Here is a 16,577-nt window from a genome sequence, read left to right as displayed (position 1 = left end):
CCGTGGGGCTGAGACAGAGGTGCCCACACGGAGGCTGCATTTCTTGGTACCCTTCCTTGATTCATGTGCAAGTACAGGATACTTGGGTTTGGAATTAACGTGGCCACATTCTTCCAGTTTTTAAGGATCAGTGAAAGGCGCGATCCCTACTTTGAAACAGATCTTCCAAGGGATTTAGACAAGAAATGTGCCTCCACGCACAGAACAGCTGCACAGACCACCCCTCATACCCACCCCATCAGTGAGACCAACTGATAAGCCAGGCCTGGGCTACTACACAGTGAGGGGGTGTGGGGTGGTCTGAGCCCTTCTTATTGGGTCATGCCTGTGTCCTTCCCCACACCCACGTCTAGGTCAAACACCAAGCCAGGCTGCAGCGAGGCACAGACAGGTTTGGAGAGCAGCTCTTCCGTCGTGGGTCTCGGTACAGTTAGCAGAGGCACTCGTTAATTAGTGCCCCCTCTTTGTACTCCTTCCAAAGAAAAAGGAAAAGTTGTACACCCTAGCCTAATTTTCTCGGACGCCTGAGAGGTTCAGTGACCCGGTGAGGGCGGCCAAGTTGGGCAGTGGCAGGGCTGGGCCCCCTGGCTCCGTGCACTGGGCTACCCGCTACCCGTCACTCACAGGATGGCCTTGCCTCCCTGCGGCTGACAAAGACATTACTGTTCATGACTGTGCTTGATGCCCATGAAACTCAGACCAGACACGGCCAGCCTCTGCCCGTTCACTCTGTCCTTCCCCCTCCTGTCGGTCCACAAAGGTCCAGGATTGGCTATTTTAAATTCTACTGCGGCCTTTTCCTGCCCACGATACCAACTCTTTTACAGAGAAATGGGATGCACAACAACCACAGAAATCAGGCACCCTTTTCTAAATGCTCTGGGAGCATGACACACGCAGGAGCAGAGTGAGTCTCCAGACAGCTGGCGCGGGGCTCAGCTCAAGAGAGCACCTTCTCTGTGCCAGGAGCCTGGAGGGCAGGGCTGAGGTCTGTTCAGTAAATAGCAGAAGAAAAGTCCGTAAAGCCTCTTGTGCACCTTGCAGGCCACGTGCGAGCGAGGGTTTGCAGCCATGGAAGAAACACACCAGAAGAAGATCGAAGACCTGCAGAGGCAGCACCAGCGGGAACTGGAGAAACTGCGGGAGGAGAAAGACCGCCTCCTGGCTGAGGAGACCGCGGCCACCATCTCAGGTGGGAGCCGCTAACCCCGGGACGGGCCGCAGGGTCTTCCTGAGCTGATCGCACAGCTCTGAGCAGTGACTGGCCTTCTCACCGTCTTTCGGCTGAGATTGAAGCCTTGCTACCCACGAGAATTCTTGGACAGTTCTCTTGGGGGAAAGGCTTGTTAGAGGAGCCCTTTGAGAGCCCGAGAGCCCCGCGCCAGCACTCCCGCTTTCCGTGGCCGCCGGCACCCTTGGTGCTTGTGAGGGGCTGCCCTGGTCTCATCGGCCCGTCTGCTGGCACTGCTCTGGCAGCGGACACCTCTGCCCGCGGCCCTTGGTCCGTGAGAGCCCAGAGTGTCCGGACTGAGCCCTGGGCCTTTGGCCTGTGTCCCCTCCGTTCATGTAACTATCCTGCGGTGCTTGTGATTTCGGCACTAAGAAAACAGGCCTAGCCTGAAAGCCTGCTTGTCCTACAAACTCATACTTGGATTTAACATTGACATTTATTGAATCAGTTTGGTTTTCTGTTAACATCAAGAAAAAAACACACCTGCATCCCTTTCATGGGGGAGTTCCCCGGGAATCCTCCCGGCCCAACTGCCAATGGGCTGGCATGAGCAGTGGGGGGATGTCCCGCCTTCCTGTCGGTCTCACCTCCCAAGCCTGTGGGTGCTGAGGGCCACATCCTGTCCACAGCCATCGAAGCCATGAAGAATGCCCACCGCGAGGAGATGGAACGGGAGCTGGAGAAGAGCCAGCGGTCCCAGATCAGCAGTGTCAATGCGGACATCGATGCCCTGCAGCGGCAGTACCTGTGAGTCACCGGAGGTGGCCCTTGCGGGCAGGGCCGGAGGGAGGGCCTTCGGGGGCGGGGCGGCACCTTCCCTGTAAGAGCCACAGAGACTCGGGTCCCCAGGGTGGCGCAGGTGGAGGCCCGTGGGCGCTGAGGCTGCTCAGAGCCTCCTTCCTGAGGGGCCCAGCACCAACCTGGGGGTCAGCGAACCACTGCTCTCATGGCCCAAGTGGGCTCCTGTTACTGAGTCAGACAGAAACCAGTTACTAAAATGTAAAGAATAAGACGTGGCAGAGGAGATTTTATAAATACTGTCGGATCTTCAGGGCCGACCTCAGAGGCTACCCCAGATTCCTTCTGTCCGTCAGCTGCTGCTGCTTCAGGAGTTCGTGGGGAGGGGACGCGGTGTAGCGCATGACACAGATGCTCTGTGGCTGTGCGTGGCAGAAGTGGCCACGACCCCTACATCTTTAAGACGTGCGTGTGCCAGTTCTCTTTGCAGAGGCAGGGGAATGGGGAGCGTTCACCAGCACGGCCACTCTTTAGTTTTGCCCTCAGTGGAACTCGCACCACTCGGAGCGCCTCGACTGGCTGCTGCAGGGGCCGTGCAGAGCCAGCCTTCATGGGGCTCCGCAACGCACAGAGTCAGGGTCTCTCCTCTCCCGGGCTCCCGTGCAGTGCAGTCAGGGAGCAGGTGGGTGGGCAGGTGGCCGGGAGCAGCTCACCTCGGCTGGAGGGGGTGTCGGTTCCACAGTACCAGCCCTTCTCAAGTCCAGGGTGGCCGAGAACGACGTCACGAGGCTTTGGTTTTCTGAACGTGGATCGAGTTGGCACAGTGCTAGAAACGGTCCCAGGTCTGACCTCTCTCTGACACAGCGTGTTTTGGGGTGCGTGGGTGAGGCCTCTCCTAACCCTGGGAGAGGAGTGCCGCCCGTGGGGGCTTTTCGACTGCTGGTAAGAGCACAGGGACGGAGCCGCCGAGCTGCATGGCCACAAGGTGCAGGGCTCTGCTCGCGGTCGCTCTGCTGTGTGGGTCTCGGCATCCTTGAGGCTTCGCGAAGGGGACTCTGAGCTTCTTAGAGGCCTGGGCCCTGGGGCGAGGGCAGAGGAGTGAGCAGTGCCCTCTCCCCAGGGAGGAGCTGCAGTCTGTGCAGCGCGAGCTGGAGGTCCTCTCTGAGCAGTACTCGCAGAAGTGCCTGGAGAACGCCCACCTGGCCCAGGCGCTGGAGGCCGAGCGGCAGGCCCTGCGGCAGTGCCAGCGCGAGAACCAGGAGCTCAACGCCCACAACCAGGTGCGCCGCACTGGGCCCCCAACCTGCAGGCATCTCCCGACGTCTGGCATCACCGGGGTGTGGACAGGAGCTCCCTGCAGCTGCTGGGATTGAGCCCCTCCGGCTCCGCAGCTGGCCGCTGGCCTTGGGGTCTGGAGGCTCCGAGATGTCTGTTCCTCCTCCGTGGTTGCTGGGCGGCACGGGTCCAGGTCTCCCGTCCCCACGGCTGGGACCGTGTTTAAACACCTCCCAGTCAAGACCATACCCTGCTCGCATTTGATTCTGTCAGATTATTCTCTTAGAATGTGCCTGCTCCTGGGCTTCCCCGGTGGCACAGTGGTTGAGAGTCCGCCTGCCGATGCAGGGGACGCGGGTTCGTGCCCCGGTCCGGGAGGATCCCACATGCCGCGGAGCGGCTGGGCCCGTGAGCCATGGCCGCTGAGCCTGCGCGTCCAGAGCCTGTGCTCAGCAACGGGAGAGGCCGCAGCGGTGAGAGGCCCGCGTACCACAAAAAAAAAAAAAAAAAAAAAATGTGCCTGCTCCTTAGGAAACTAGGGTACATATAAAATCCTGGCTAATGGAACAGCTCAAGGTAGGTCTAGTTTCAAAAAAGCTTCTCTGTGGGTACAAGACCCCGCACTGAGGAGACAGCCACGTCGGCCTGGCCCAGGCTCGAGGCCTCTGTGGGCCCACAGCTGCCCATATGTGGGGGACACTCCAGCAGGACTGGTTCTGCTTGGTCACTGCGGTGGCCTAAGACGACCACCTGCTGGCTGGAAAGAAGGTACAGAAAGCGAGTGGTGAGGGTGGCAGGAGGTCCTGATCCTGCAGAAACTCAGGAGCACAAATCCTGGAACTGATTAACACTAGTCACGGTGACAGAAAGGGGCTGAGGAGCATGGATCCTGCAGCTGCAGTTCCACAAAAGTATTGGGCCGTGTAAATGGCTTTGGCAAGGGTGTCCACACTGACTCTGAGATGCCACCGTGCACAGGCACCACTGCAGGCCTCCCGTGCTGCATGCTACCCTGGCCGCGCCCTGTGTTCGTGGTCAAACAGCTCTGTAGAGCACCCTGTTTGGTTGTGTTGCTGTCCCCCAGGAGCTGAACAACCGCCTGGCTGCTGAAATCTCACGGCTACGGACGCTGCTGACCGGGGACGCCGGTGGCGAGGCTGCTGGTTCACCTCTCACGCAGGGCAAGGACGCCTATGAGTTAGAGGTACGGCTCAGAGCCAGGTCCCTCTTTACCAGCTCACACCATACAAGCCCCTAGCTTATGGGCAGCAAGAGGGGGAGAACCTGGAAAGACCTGAGTCATGCCAGGACGCAAAAGAGAAGAGTTAGCTGCCAGGCAGCGTGGGACCCCTCACGAGGCCACAGGGACCTTTAACCCATCCTCACTCACCTGCCCTCCGCCCCTCTGTTCCACCACGTCACAAACACTGACCAACTAAAATGAAACTGAGTAACTGTGAACACTGCAGCTGCTTGAGATTCTTAAGGCTGTATTACTCAAGATCAGGAAAGTTCATTTTTAAGTCAGAATGATTGCTTCTTATGTATAAGGTGTTCTTTTAGGAAAGCACTTAGATTTTTCCCCATTCAATTAAAATTTCATGAAACCATCTCTTTCTAAATGATGGGAGAGGCTGACCTGAGGTCTCTGCAGGACCCCTTCCTGGGCTCTGTGCCAGGAGCTCCCGGGCTGAGGATGAGGCTTTCGGGTCAGGAGGGGTCACGGCCGTTTCTTCCTGACAAGGACTGGGAGAGAGCTGCCTGCCCACCGGCGTGTGGAGGCGAGTCCTCCGTGTGGCTCAGTCTTTGCTTCCGAGGCCCTGGCCGTCCCTCTGCTCCCGAACGTGAGTCTCTTAATTTCTCTTTCTAGGTCTTATTGCGGGTCAAGGAGTCAGAAATTCAGTACCTGAAACAGGAGATCAGCTCCCTCAAGGATGAGCTACAGACGGCGCTGCGGGTAACGCACGTCCCCGGGACCCGTGGACCTGGGGGATGGGCTCCGGATGGGGCGGGGCCACGCGTGTCCAGAGTCACATGTAGCAGCTCTGAAGTAGATTTCGCTTCCACGAGAAGAATGGCAGCCTGCAGGTGGGCGCGGCAGGAACAAGGGGCTGTCCCCGTGCCCGCCACGTGCTGGGGCAGGGACCCGAGACCCAGGCACACTGTTGCCTCCTGAGGGCGCTCCTGGAGGCCAAGTCACTTAGGAGATCCAAGGCACAGGGGTTTTCCAGCCTGAAGCCACACAGAGGTCCTCGGGGCTCAAGGCGGCGCCAGCCTGGCTATAGCCCGGGGCCCTGCTGTGTCTGTTCCACTCTGTGTCCAGTTTCTGCCTCTGGAAGGCGGGGGCTGGCCTGCCTTCTCTGCTGCCGGGCCCATCCCCAGTCACCCCCGAAGCGCTCTGGCCCCAGGAGCATGGGCCACCCAGCCTGGCTGTAACTGCTCTTTGCCTTTCTATCCCCAAGGACAAGAAGTACGCTAGTGACAAGTACAAGGACATCTACACAGAGCTCAGCATCGTGAGGGCGAAGGCCGACTGTGACGTCAGCAGGCTGCAGGAGCAGCTGAAAGCCGCGACCGACGCACTGGGTGAAAGGTCACCGGAACACACCCCCGTGTCCGGCTACGGTGAGTCCTCCAGCTCTGGATTCTGACTCAGTAACTCGCGCCGATTTAGTCCTGGAGCTGCTGGCGCTTGATTCAAGCAGAGGGGTCCTTTTCTGTGTCAGACTAACTTCCTGGTAGGGAACAGCTGCAGGGGTGGTAGGCGCCCGGCTCTCGGGCCCTCCTGGTTGGGAAGCCCTTCTCCTCCGACGCTGCACTGGTTGCCCTGAGGGACAGTCATACCTCGGGGTGTGTGTTTACAGTGACAGCCGGCTGTGTTCCCCATTTTCCTGAACAATTCACTCATTCCGTAAGCAGCTCTCGCTGGTTATTGATCCTGGGGGTTTACTATAAAATCTGCAGAAGGCCATGGGGGGAGGGGATGGGGGGATGCCGCCTACTGAAGAGATGCCCTAGCTCACTACCCGCTTCCTCTCGGCCGGAAAGGATCCCTCCTCGCCAGTTTGCATCGCTGCTGGGCGGGCACGTTACAGGTCTTCCCGAAGGCAGGCAGGCCATGTGCAGCGAAGCTCAAATCAGACCCGGGACGGGATGGTGACACTGGCTGCTTCCGAGGAGTCGTCTGGGGGCCGGGAGATTTAGGGTTAGGAGTGAGCACGTGCAGCCTGTGACCCTTCTGAACGCACAGGAGCACAGAGCTGGCTCTGCCTCCACGGTGGGGGGCTGAACCGTGAGGTCACTGCACAGCTCTCAGCAAGTGAGGGAGAGCGCCGTTAAGTATGGGAAGTTAAAAACCCTGAGCAGCCCGGGGCTCTCAGGAGGAGGAGGGCGGCAGGTGTGCCCAGCAGCCCAGGGGCAACGGGTGCTGCGGCCGGCCAACGGGGAGGAGCCTGGCCCGGGGCCTCGCGTGCCTCCTCCAGGTCTCCCAGCGCCCACAACTGTTCCAAGGATCTCGTGCTTTACAGCTCTTTGTTTGGGGTTCTCGTGGGTTGTTGAAGGAAACGTCTCACGTGTGGGTGAGGATGATAAGCCTTGGAAGCCTTCAAGCCCAAGTCTGTTCCCAGGGGGTTTACAAAACAGGCACTGGGTCTGCTTGTCTTCTCAGATATAATGAAGTCTAAAAGCAACCCTGACTTCTTGAAGAAAGACAGATCCTGTGTCAGCCGACAGCTCAGAAGCATCAGGTCCAAGGTGAGTCTGGGGTCCAGCCCCTGTGTACGTAGAGCCCACCTAGGGCCACAGCAGAGGGTCCCCAGGGTCCCAGAACTCACTGGCCCCACACGCTTAGCCTGCTGGGCCAGTTCCAGGGGCTTCGCACTGAGTGTGTCCCTCGCCCAGCAGGGGGACCATCTCCTGCCAGCGACAGCGGAGGGCCAGGCCCACAGCAAGCAGGGCTCGGGTGAATCCCCTCAGACCGGCGCCCTGCTGGGTCGGTCCTGCCCCATCTGGACTGCTCCTTGCATGTCCCTAGTTCATGCTGACGCCAGCTGCCTTCGAGAGGCAAAGCTGCCCGCGCCCCTTCCCCCCCAGCGTGTGCCCTCCGCCCCCACGTGCCCCTCTGTGGGAAGGTGGGTTGGAGGGTGGGGGTGACCAGCACGTTGCATTTAGGATTTATTGTGTGTGTGTCTTTTGTTTTGTGCTCTTTCCCCCGACAGTCCGTAATTGAGCAGGTCTCATGGGATAACTGAAACGACCCGCTTCCCGGTCCCTTGTCGTGTAGGTAAACCACTCTCACCACCACCCACCCGCCTGCCGCCCTCGAGGGGGTGCTACCTGCATGCACACTGCTCACACCTCCATAGCGAGCTCCTTGTTTTCCGGTCACTTTCATTCCTCCTGCTCCAGCCGGCACATACACGATCCATGTGAAGTTTCTTAACCTGTTCTGGGGAGTTAACTGCACTGTAACCTCTTAACAGAGGGGAGTTCCCCCCAGCTTGGTGGGCTGTCCGTGGGGCCAGCATCTCGGCCCCGTCACATGCATGTCGAATGGTGTGTGCGCTCACGTTCTCTGGGGGCACCGCTGCCCTCCGTCGGGAAGCAGACTTGACAGAGCCACCCACTACTGAAGTGCCCCCGCCCCGCGCCCCCCGCCCTGTTAACAGGCTCAGGAGGCCCGAGCCCAGCAAGCCAGGGAGCTGATACCTCGCGCACGCAGCTCCGGAAACCACTCAGTACAGCGAGCGCTTGGGGCTGAGCGTTTGCCAGCCCTGAGGACCCCGGGCGCCTCCAAAGACGGGAAGCAGGGGCTGAATGAGCGCTGGCTCAGAAACATCAGGCTGTCTGACCCCGACCCTGCCTGGACGCTCCCGACTCCCACGAGGCCCAGGCATCCGGGGCACAGAGTCACTCATTCCCTAGTGGGTTTATCAGCTCGGCTGACCTGATCTCGTTGATCCTCTGAGAAGGAAGTTGAGGACAGCAGGAAGGGCTCAGAACGGGACGCTGGCAGGTGCGCCCGGCTCACTTGGCGGGCTGAGGGGTTTGGTTTAGGGAGAGTTTACGGAAGGAAATCCAAGTAGTTCTGTACTTGATATGTTTATTTCCCTACAGTCCTGGCTCACTTATCACCAGAAACGTTTAAGCCTGTTCAAAACTTAGTTCGGGCTTTTTTCTTTAAACGTGGAAAACATTCTGTTTAGCAAAAGGGAAACGTGTTCTTGGTTTTCTTGTTGATGATTTTTACTTCTATCTGAGGCTGAACTGTAGCTGCTGCAAGTTCACCGTGAGTGCTTTGGGCCTTTTGCCTGTAAAATGACAAACACTTCTGCTAGGGCCCTTCCAGGGAAGCCTTGCTCCAGCAAGCCCGCCCCATCAGGCGGACCGTGTGTCGGGGGAGGGAAAGTGCTTTGCAGGAATCTGCTGGTGGTCCAGTGGTTAGGACTTGGCGCTCTCACTGCTGGGGCCTGGGTTCGATCCTTGGTCGGGGGACTAAGATCCCACAAGCTGCACAGTACTTTGGGCTCTGGCAAAGGGCCAGAAGATCAGTGGAAACATCTCTGTCAATAAGGGCCTTTGGCCATGAGATGTGCTGGCACACATGTGCGGCCGTGTAGATGGCGGCTTCTACGCTGGCCAGCAGCTTGCTAAAGCAGAGGCCGGGAATGAGAGAGGAAACTGTCAGGCACACCCACGAGGGTCTGCCTGCGGCTCTCTGCAAGGCCGGGACCCAGATGAGTGTGGGGAGGAAGCCCAGGAGCAGGGTTTCCCAGAGTTGTGTTCGTTTGAGTCCGAGTTTGGCTTGCCAAGTTTGCGACGTAAAAGCAATGCTCTTGGTGTGTGGGGACAGCCCTGCTGGCCCAAGGAGGAAGCTGGGGCCCTTATGGTCCACCCTCGGGGACACCAGCCGTGATGCTGTGCCTGTAACGTGCTGTCAACGGACACTTGCACAGCTCTGTGCTGCCCTTTTTCCTGATTGTATTTGGAAACCGTGGAACCTCCCACAGGAAGACGGGAACTAAGTTGCCCAAAAACAACCTGTCACTGGTGCTTTTTGATACAGGGTCTGATGTATACAGATGTCTACCTTTTCACGTGTGTTGTCTCTGTACCTGCCTCCCTCAGCAGGACAGAAAGGCTCAGCCCCCATCACGTCAGAAAGCTCGTTGCCTAAGAGCAGCTGGGCTCTTCTGGGATGGAGACCAGAGAGGACGTTTCCCAGGCTCCTCCCGGAGGCCCCCGCCCGGTCGGCCTGAGCGTGGGGTCACGGAGATGCTGGGTGTGTGGGGCAGCACGGGGTCTTCTCAGGCTCCGCCCCCACAGCTGTGGTGAGCGGCTGCACAGTAGGGATGATCACCAAGCGTGTGTGACAGTGCGCGGAGGGAAAATCTCTGTCCCTCAGGACTCAGCAGTGGCGGTTTGCTGCCACCCAAGGGAAAGTCCCCAACTAAAGCGGTGCAGCGTGGCAGGTGACGGGGCCCAGCCCCCGGATGAGACTGGCTGCCGTGTAGACAGCAGCCGTGTAGGTGGCAGCCCTGACCTGAAGCAGGCACACTTGGGAAGAGTCCCGAGAGCACGTGAGGCAGTCGTGTGTGTTAATGGATGTCAGCATGGGACGTGGATTGGTCCTCTTCCTCTGACCAGTGGCATCCAAATTAAAAATACAGGCAGGCAGAGCTGTCCTGGGTGAAGCTGGGGCCCCAGGGGACGCGGGTCAGCTCTGAGGGGGAGGCTCGGCTCAGTCTCACCTGCTGATTGTGGGCCGGCCCCGGTTCCGCAGCCTCAGTGAAGCCTGGACTTGCCACGCAGATCCGATGGCAGCGAGGCACCTTCGTTCCCAGTCGTGCTCTGAGGTGATGCTCCTTTTCTCGTCCAGAAATTAAGTCTCTGTGAAGAGCCTCCCAGAGTAAAGCAGGAAATCCTCTGTCCCGCACCTTCGCCGAGGTCCCACATGAACAAGGATGGGCTTCCGTTCTCAGAGACTCAGTAAAACAAACCGACATGTTCCCACCGCCACGTTCCCAAATCCCCGGGGCAGTGAGAGTCCAACAGGGTTTGTGATCGGTGCAGCAGGTGCCGCCAGCCTGCGGTCGCGAGAGAGCGGACGTGGATGCGGACGTAGCGGGCATCTTCACGTTCTTAGCAGGGCTCCTCTCCCGCTCCACTGGTCTGCTCCCTGCTTGTCGGGAGAGCCCTAAGCTCAGCGTCGGTCTTGTTTCTGTTTCCTTCTCATTTAGTAACACCACCACCTCGGGGGTCGTGGCCCTTCTAGCACGCCCACTAACCCTCCGGGAGCCCCGAGCCGCGCCTCTCGCCAGACTGCAGCCCGTGCCAAGCGGGGCCGCTGGCTAACGGCCTGTCTGTTTCTCCACCAGAGTCTGAAGGAAGGCCTGACGGTGCAAGATCGCCTGAAGCTCTTTGAGTCCAGGGACCTGGAGCGCGACTAGCTGCTCCCACGCAGCTCAGACGCACCCTCCCTGGCCCGCGGCCGCCACCCTCGTCTGTACCTTCGATTTCTGTTATCGTTATCGTCGTTATCGCCCTCAGTAACTGTGGTATGGATGCATGAGAGACTGGTCTGTGGGTTGCTCACATCACCCCTGTTGTGTTTACCGAAGCTTTTCCCCATGGTTTTCTACGACCAGCCCAGCCGAGGGGCCGAGCGCATGTGGCTCTCCCCCATCGCCCCCGCGCTCATGTCAGTATTAAGGCCCAGCAGCCTGCGATAAGCTAGCTCTGTCTCGCCCAGTGCGCGGTGGGGTCAGGGCCCGGGCGGGTCCCTGGGAGAGAACCGGCCACGAGGCGTGGAGGCGTGCGCTGCGGTCCCAGCGCGGATAGCTGGTAGCCTGCGGGGGAGGGGGAGTGTGGCCTAGAACCTTGGATGTACCACCTTTGGGCTTCAGAGGAGGACAGCATTTTGTATTTGTTCCACTAATGCCGCTTAGAACCACACCCCAGACACTCGTGGTAAACCTTTCACAACCTGGAAAATGTTGAAAGCAGCCATTCCTATTTTTGTTTGTTTTTTATTAAATCTTGCACAAAACCAGGCCCCTCTCATTCCTTCCTACGCTCGCTTCTTTCTTGGTCACCAGGAACCCTGGTCCTTTCATACTCGGTAGATGCTGACCTGTGATCACAAAGAATGAAGAGAGTTTTCCCTCAGAATACGGTTGACAGGAGACCCTGTGTTAAGCCGAGGTTAGAGCAGATGTTGGAACCAGATAAGAACTGGCCATTCGTGACGTGCTCCTAAGCCTCCTTCAGTTCACCTGAGGTCTCAGGCCCTGCGGCACTGGGGGCGCCTGCGCCGGGCCTGGACCGACGGCTCTGCTTCCTTAGTGGTCTGAGTAACAACTCTTTAACCGCCACCAGACACTCCACAGCACTTCTTGAAAACCTCTGAAATCGGGGTTCTATGACGGCCCCATGAAAACTCCTCATCCCGTTAGGGTGGGGAGTGTAACAAAGCCCACCAGGTGGGAGCCAACCCCGGGCGCGGGGGCGAAGGCCTCCTGGCCTCGCTGCTTGGGTGAGCACCACTGTCTCGGGTACGTGGGTGCTTCGGGCGTGGAACGTAGAAATCATCTTGCTCAGTTTTTAGATTAAGTGAACGCACGAGGTCATTTGGAGAAAGTCCTGGAAGGGCAGGACAGAGGCCCTGGGGTGTGTAAGAAGTGCAGCTCCCGTGCCGTCTTCCCACTGGATGGTCTCAGGGCTCCTGGCTGCAGGGGGCCCTCCCTCCTCACAAGCTGTTCAGAGCCTCCCACCACGCCAGTCACTCCTTCGCCACTATCCTCCCACGTCTTTAAAAGCAGAGAACATTAGCTCCTTTAATTCTGGCATCAGACACCCCCGCCATGTAGACTGGCGCTGTCTCCAGAATGGTCTGTGAGCGTGTCGTCGAGGGCAGTGTGACAGGTGCCCTGGGGATCTGCTGGGCGGGCCTCTGCCAGGCTCGGGCGGCTCTTCGGGTGTCATGACTGTGGCTTCGTGTCCCTCCTCCGAGCAGGCACCTCGTCAGGCCGGGTTGGCCCTGTGCTGCCCCTGCTGCCCCTGGGGGGATCTCCGGCCCTCCCAGAAGGGCAGGGTCCGCGCACAGAGTTGGGTTTCGTCTGCCCGTAGACGTGAGCGTTTGGATTGTGCAGTGCTCCTGATTAGGTCAAAAGAGCATTTTATTCACGTGTCTTCCTCAGTTGTCCTTTGAGGTCTGCCCTCAGGAATCTTGGGGAACAGGTGGCGGCAGCAGCATCCGGGGCTTGCAGGCAGAGGCGGCCAGGAAATGCACCGCGAGAGCTCAACCAGCCGAGCAGCGACCCCGGCAGTGCTGGGCAGCAGCACGTGGTGACGGCCGCCGCCTGGTTCGGAACCAGGTCTGAGCTTCGGGCTGGCGTGAGCAGGCAGGACAGGACGGCGAGGGTCTCTGCTCTGCATCTCACCGTCCCACCTCAGCCCCCGGCACGCAGCGTCCTCCGGACTCTCCCTGCGAGCACCCAAGCTCCCAGGCGGCAGTTCAGCTGCCGCACTCCAGAAGGGAGGAAGAACACGTATGCGGAGGTTGAGCCGGTGTCTGCGTTGGCAGAGAACAGGCCCTCGGGGGGCTGTGGACAGGGAGGCGCAGGTGACCGCAAGCCCAGGGTGCTCCCGGCACTCCCCCAGCATGGGGAGCGTCCCCACGTCCCCAGGGAGGAAAAGGTTCCCTGGGTCGTCTCTTCACAGCAGTGATATTTTCCTGTAAACGTTTCTCCTTCATCTGGGACCTGCGAGCACCTGCAGCTAAGCCGAGCCCGACAGGCCAGCGGGAGGCTGGACAGGCTCACACCACCTGACGGCTCTGCGAACACCTGCATCACTGCAGGGTACGTGCGCCGGGCTCGCGGCCTCCTCTGCTCCGACGTGCTGCCGGGGCCTAAGCAGGTCTGAGGCCAGTGTTCCGGTGACTTTGCTGGCCGCAGAGTGCCTCGCGGGCTTGTGCCATGGCGCGAGAGCCAGCGTGGCTTTCTGGGATGAAGCGATGGCTGTGCTGGGGTGACCGGCGGAGACCGAGGACGACGGAAGGCCCAGCCTCTGGCCAGTCACGGGCAGCCTGTCGTTCACGGTGTCCAGACGCAGGCAGCGGCTCACTGACCCAACAGCTGGGCACCGAGGCCTCATGCTCAGGCCAGGCTCAGGAAGAGAGGGAGCTGCCTGAGAGCAGTTCTGACAGATGAGGCCACGAGACAAGACCTACGGCGTCAGCACTCTCAGAGACGTCTATTTAATGCCGTTTCTCTGCGAGGGAAACACCATCTTTCCATCGCTGCGCCTGGCAGCCCCCTCCACATCCTCTGGGTGAGGCGGCACAGTGCCTGCCCCCTCCGAGGGGCCTGTATGGTGAGCGCTCACCCTGGAACCTCCTCTCCAGCCAGGTGCCAGGGTCCCCCAGCTCTAGCCGGTGAGACCTGCGCAGGCGCCCCAGGGTGTCCCCCGCTGGGAGGAGCAGGTAGACAGGCGTGCGCGTTCTCCTCGCGAAGGAACTCACGCCCGCTCCTCCCTGAGGACGTGGCGTCCCGCCGGAGCACCACGAGCCAGGCTTCCCGCCGCCGCTCGCTCCTGACGTGGTCTTCTCCAGGGACTCAAAGCTGTTTTCCATTAGAGAGTAAAATGAACACAGCCCGCCAGCAGTTCTCTTTCCTGAAAGGAAGTTTGCTCATCATCGTTCTCAAGAAGCTTACTTTCAAGACGCAATTTCATAAAACAAAAATACTAGACACCTTTATCACCTAGAAAGGGGAGGAAACTTAACTGTTGCCAGAGTTTTACAAAGGACTGGAAAGTGTGTAGTATGATACTTAAAAAGAATGAAATACTAGAAGGAAAAAAGATCTGGCACCTTAACTGGAAGCTTCTCTCCTCTGGAAACTGCAGTGTTCCGGAACGTCTCACACCCCAAAGTCCTGGACAGTGAGCTCTTGGTGTTTCATGTTGAATAGGAATTTGCTTTATGAACAGCTTTTACCTGTTGCCCTAGCATTTCCTCCACTCAGCCGAAACTAACGAGGGTCCCGGCGCCCTGGTGCTGCAGCCCCACCCTTAGAAGACTTGGGAGGTGCTGCTGAGAACCGACTTCTTCCAGAGGTTTTCACTGCAGGCATCTGCACACCCATCTTGTCCACCTGTGATCGTGGGCGCTCCTTCATCCCACCATCCTGAGAGGGGATCCTGGACGGCGCCGAGAGGCCTGAGCGCAGGTGTCGGACTCCCAAGCCTGGGAAAGGTCTTCCTCACCATAGGTCAGGTGAGACGTAGCGCCCGCCCCTGCTCTCGGCACTGAGCGCACGACGCTAGGGACACTCCCGCCGCAGCAGGCCCAGCCCGGCCCTCCTTAGCCTGCTCTCAGGAGGCGGGGCTGCACTTTAGTTTTGTGTATTTTCACGTGTGTACACTTTCGCAAGGCCATACTTTCCACAGCTGAAAACTTAAATAAGCAGCAGCCTTAAGTGAGGTCTCAGAAACCACGTGTTTTGGGTTCTTTGATAGGAAGACAGGACAGAAACCCAGTATGGAGATGAACTGTCAGTCTCTCAAGTTTTGTCTGACTGGAGAAGACCGGTCTCGTTCTTCTGCCCTTTTGAGAACGGTGGGTTTCTTCCTGTTTCTCTGTAAAGGGAAGCAGTCTCCCCTCCCTGAGGTCTGTCAACAGAAGACCCTCAGAAGAGCAGGCCTAAACCTGTGTCCCCGAGAGCAGCTCAGACACACTGTGTCCATTCCTTCCAGGGCCCACGGGACCCCGCACACCCCGTGCAGCTCCCAGGTCCTCTGTATTTAGAAAAACCGGATATTATTCAGAGCAAGCAGTGTAAATATTACTCAGAAGTTACTGCATGGATTTCTGTGACAAAGTCTGTGGGTTTTTTTCTTTTTTCCTCATACAAGCATTGCTTTCTAAGATAGGACGAACAGCTTTGGGTACAACACTGAATCCCACTCAACATTACAAGGAAGTGTTTTTAATGACTTGTGTTACCTTTCATAAAGCTCTGGCCGTTTAACAGGTGGTTTTGTTTTTCCCTGAAAGATCTCGGTTGTACTTGTTCCTCATTCTTGGCAGAGCCGTTCAAAGTGCTGAGGAAAATCAGGAGGAGGAGGAACACAGGAGGGGCTCCTGCCCGGGCCCTGCACACAGTGACTGGGGACCTGCAGGAGACCCAGCACCTTGGCGTCTAAGTCAGTGACCTGTGGCCACCTGCTGGGGGCTGCGTGGGAGTCCAGCCAAGCACCGGGTTGTGTGACGGCTTGGACGTTGCAGAACTCGTAAGGCTGTTATTCTATGATGTGCGCCCGTCAGGCTGGCAAGCGTACTTGAGAACTGGACCATCCAGGCCTGTGGGATGAGCCGGGAGGGCAGTCTGAGCTCACGCAGAGCAGCCTTCAGACGAACGGGCGCGTGCTGCCCATCACGTTTCCAGCCATCCGCCCTCTCCCCTTTACAGCTAGCTACGTCGCACATTTCAGTTTTATTTTATAGAAAGCTAGAAATAGATTACAAAGAACACTAAATTCATTCCTGTGTTATGCTTGTATCACAAAACCAATTAAAATGGATTTTAGGATTTACCTTTAGCATTAACAACATATCTACTGGCTTACTGTTAGGATTCAAAACCAGTTAAGCGATTAAGACTTTTCCTAAGTAATATTTATAAAACGTAAAGTTTCTCCTCAACAATTAGAATCCTCAGTGATCTTTCTCACAGATATGCTCTTCTATCAGGGTGAATGTCTCAATCCAGCTACTTGAGACGAAAGCATACTATGCCTAGCTGCTGGCTGGGCGGGGGCAGCATACGAACAAAGTGGAAAAGCGTAGGTAGCTGCTTCTACTGTGACAAGTTCGGGAATAATTCACAGCAACAATCACTTCTGCCACAGCTACTTTTTCACGGGTGGTACATGTTCAAAGAATAAGCTTGTATAATTTTAACGGGCGTTTAATTTATGTACTAACATAATGTTCGCCAGGCTGAAGTGGCATGGAGACCCACCGCGTGCCCCCCCCCCCGGCCCCCAGGAGGGGGCCCATCTCCCGTGGGACTGCAGGGGCCTCTTGAAGAGAAGGGCCTGGTCAGCTCGCTGCTCTCTGACAATTCAAGACTTCTACGGTTTAGTTTGAGGCTCCTTTTTAAATACAAAATTTCTGATCAACTGCTCACTACAACTGAAGTGTTACTTGTCAAAATATTTATTCCTTTGTGTGACATGCTAGATTCCCATGGATGTAGCTGATCATTTCTACTGTAAATATTACCTAACTTTACATAAACAATATCATAATAAACTATTTTTGCATCAC

At 57.8% G+C, this 16,577-nt stretch overlaps 1 protein-coding gene across 3 annotated transcripts in view; it reads left to right on the top strand.

Annotated features, from left to right (window-relative positions):
- MPRIP (myosin phosphatase Rho interacting protein) overlaps positions 1-16,577 on the top strand; it is a 136,424-nt gene extending 119,847 nt beyond the window's left edge. For 2 of the 3 annotated variants that reach the window (XM_059998493.1, XM_059998491.1), the window contains 8 exons: positions 1,045-1,192; positions 1,861-1,978; positions 3,090-3,249; positions 4,329-4,448; positions 5,115-5,201; positions 5,707-5,869; positions 6,912-6,997; positions 10,621-16,577. In XM_059998493.1, coding sequence (XP_059854476.1) covers positions 1,045-1,192; positions 1,861-1,978; positions 3,090-3,249; positions 4,329-4,448; positions 5,115-5,201; positions 5,707-5,869; positions 6,912-6,997; positions 10,621-10,692 — 954 coding nt within the window. In that variant the 3' untranslated portion in view covers positions 10,693-16,577. Of the gene's footprint in view, positions 1-1,044; positions 1,193-1,860; positions 1,979-3,089; positions 3,250-4,328; positions 4,449-5,114; positions 5,202-5,706; positions 5,870-6,911; positions 6,998-7,461; positions 7,523-10,620 lie in introns of all 3 variants that reach the window. The other variant, XM_059998492.1, reaches the window with a different exon arrangement.

Source organism: Delphinus delphis, chromosome 19 (assembly GCF_949987515.2).
Source record: "Delphinus delphis chromosome 19, mDelDel1.2, whole genome shotgun sequence".
In the NCBI taxonomy this organism is placed as follows: Eukaryota; Metazoa; Chordata; class Mammalia; order Artiodactyla; family Delphinidae; genus Delphinus; species Delphinus delphis.
This window is presented reverse-complemented; position numbering and strand designations above follow the sequence as displayed.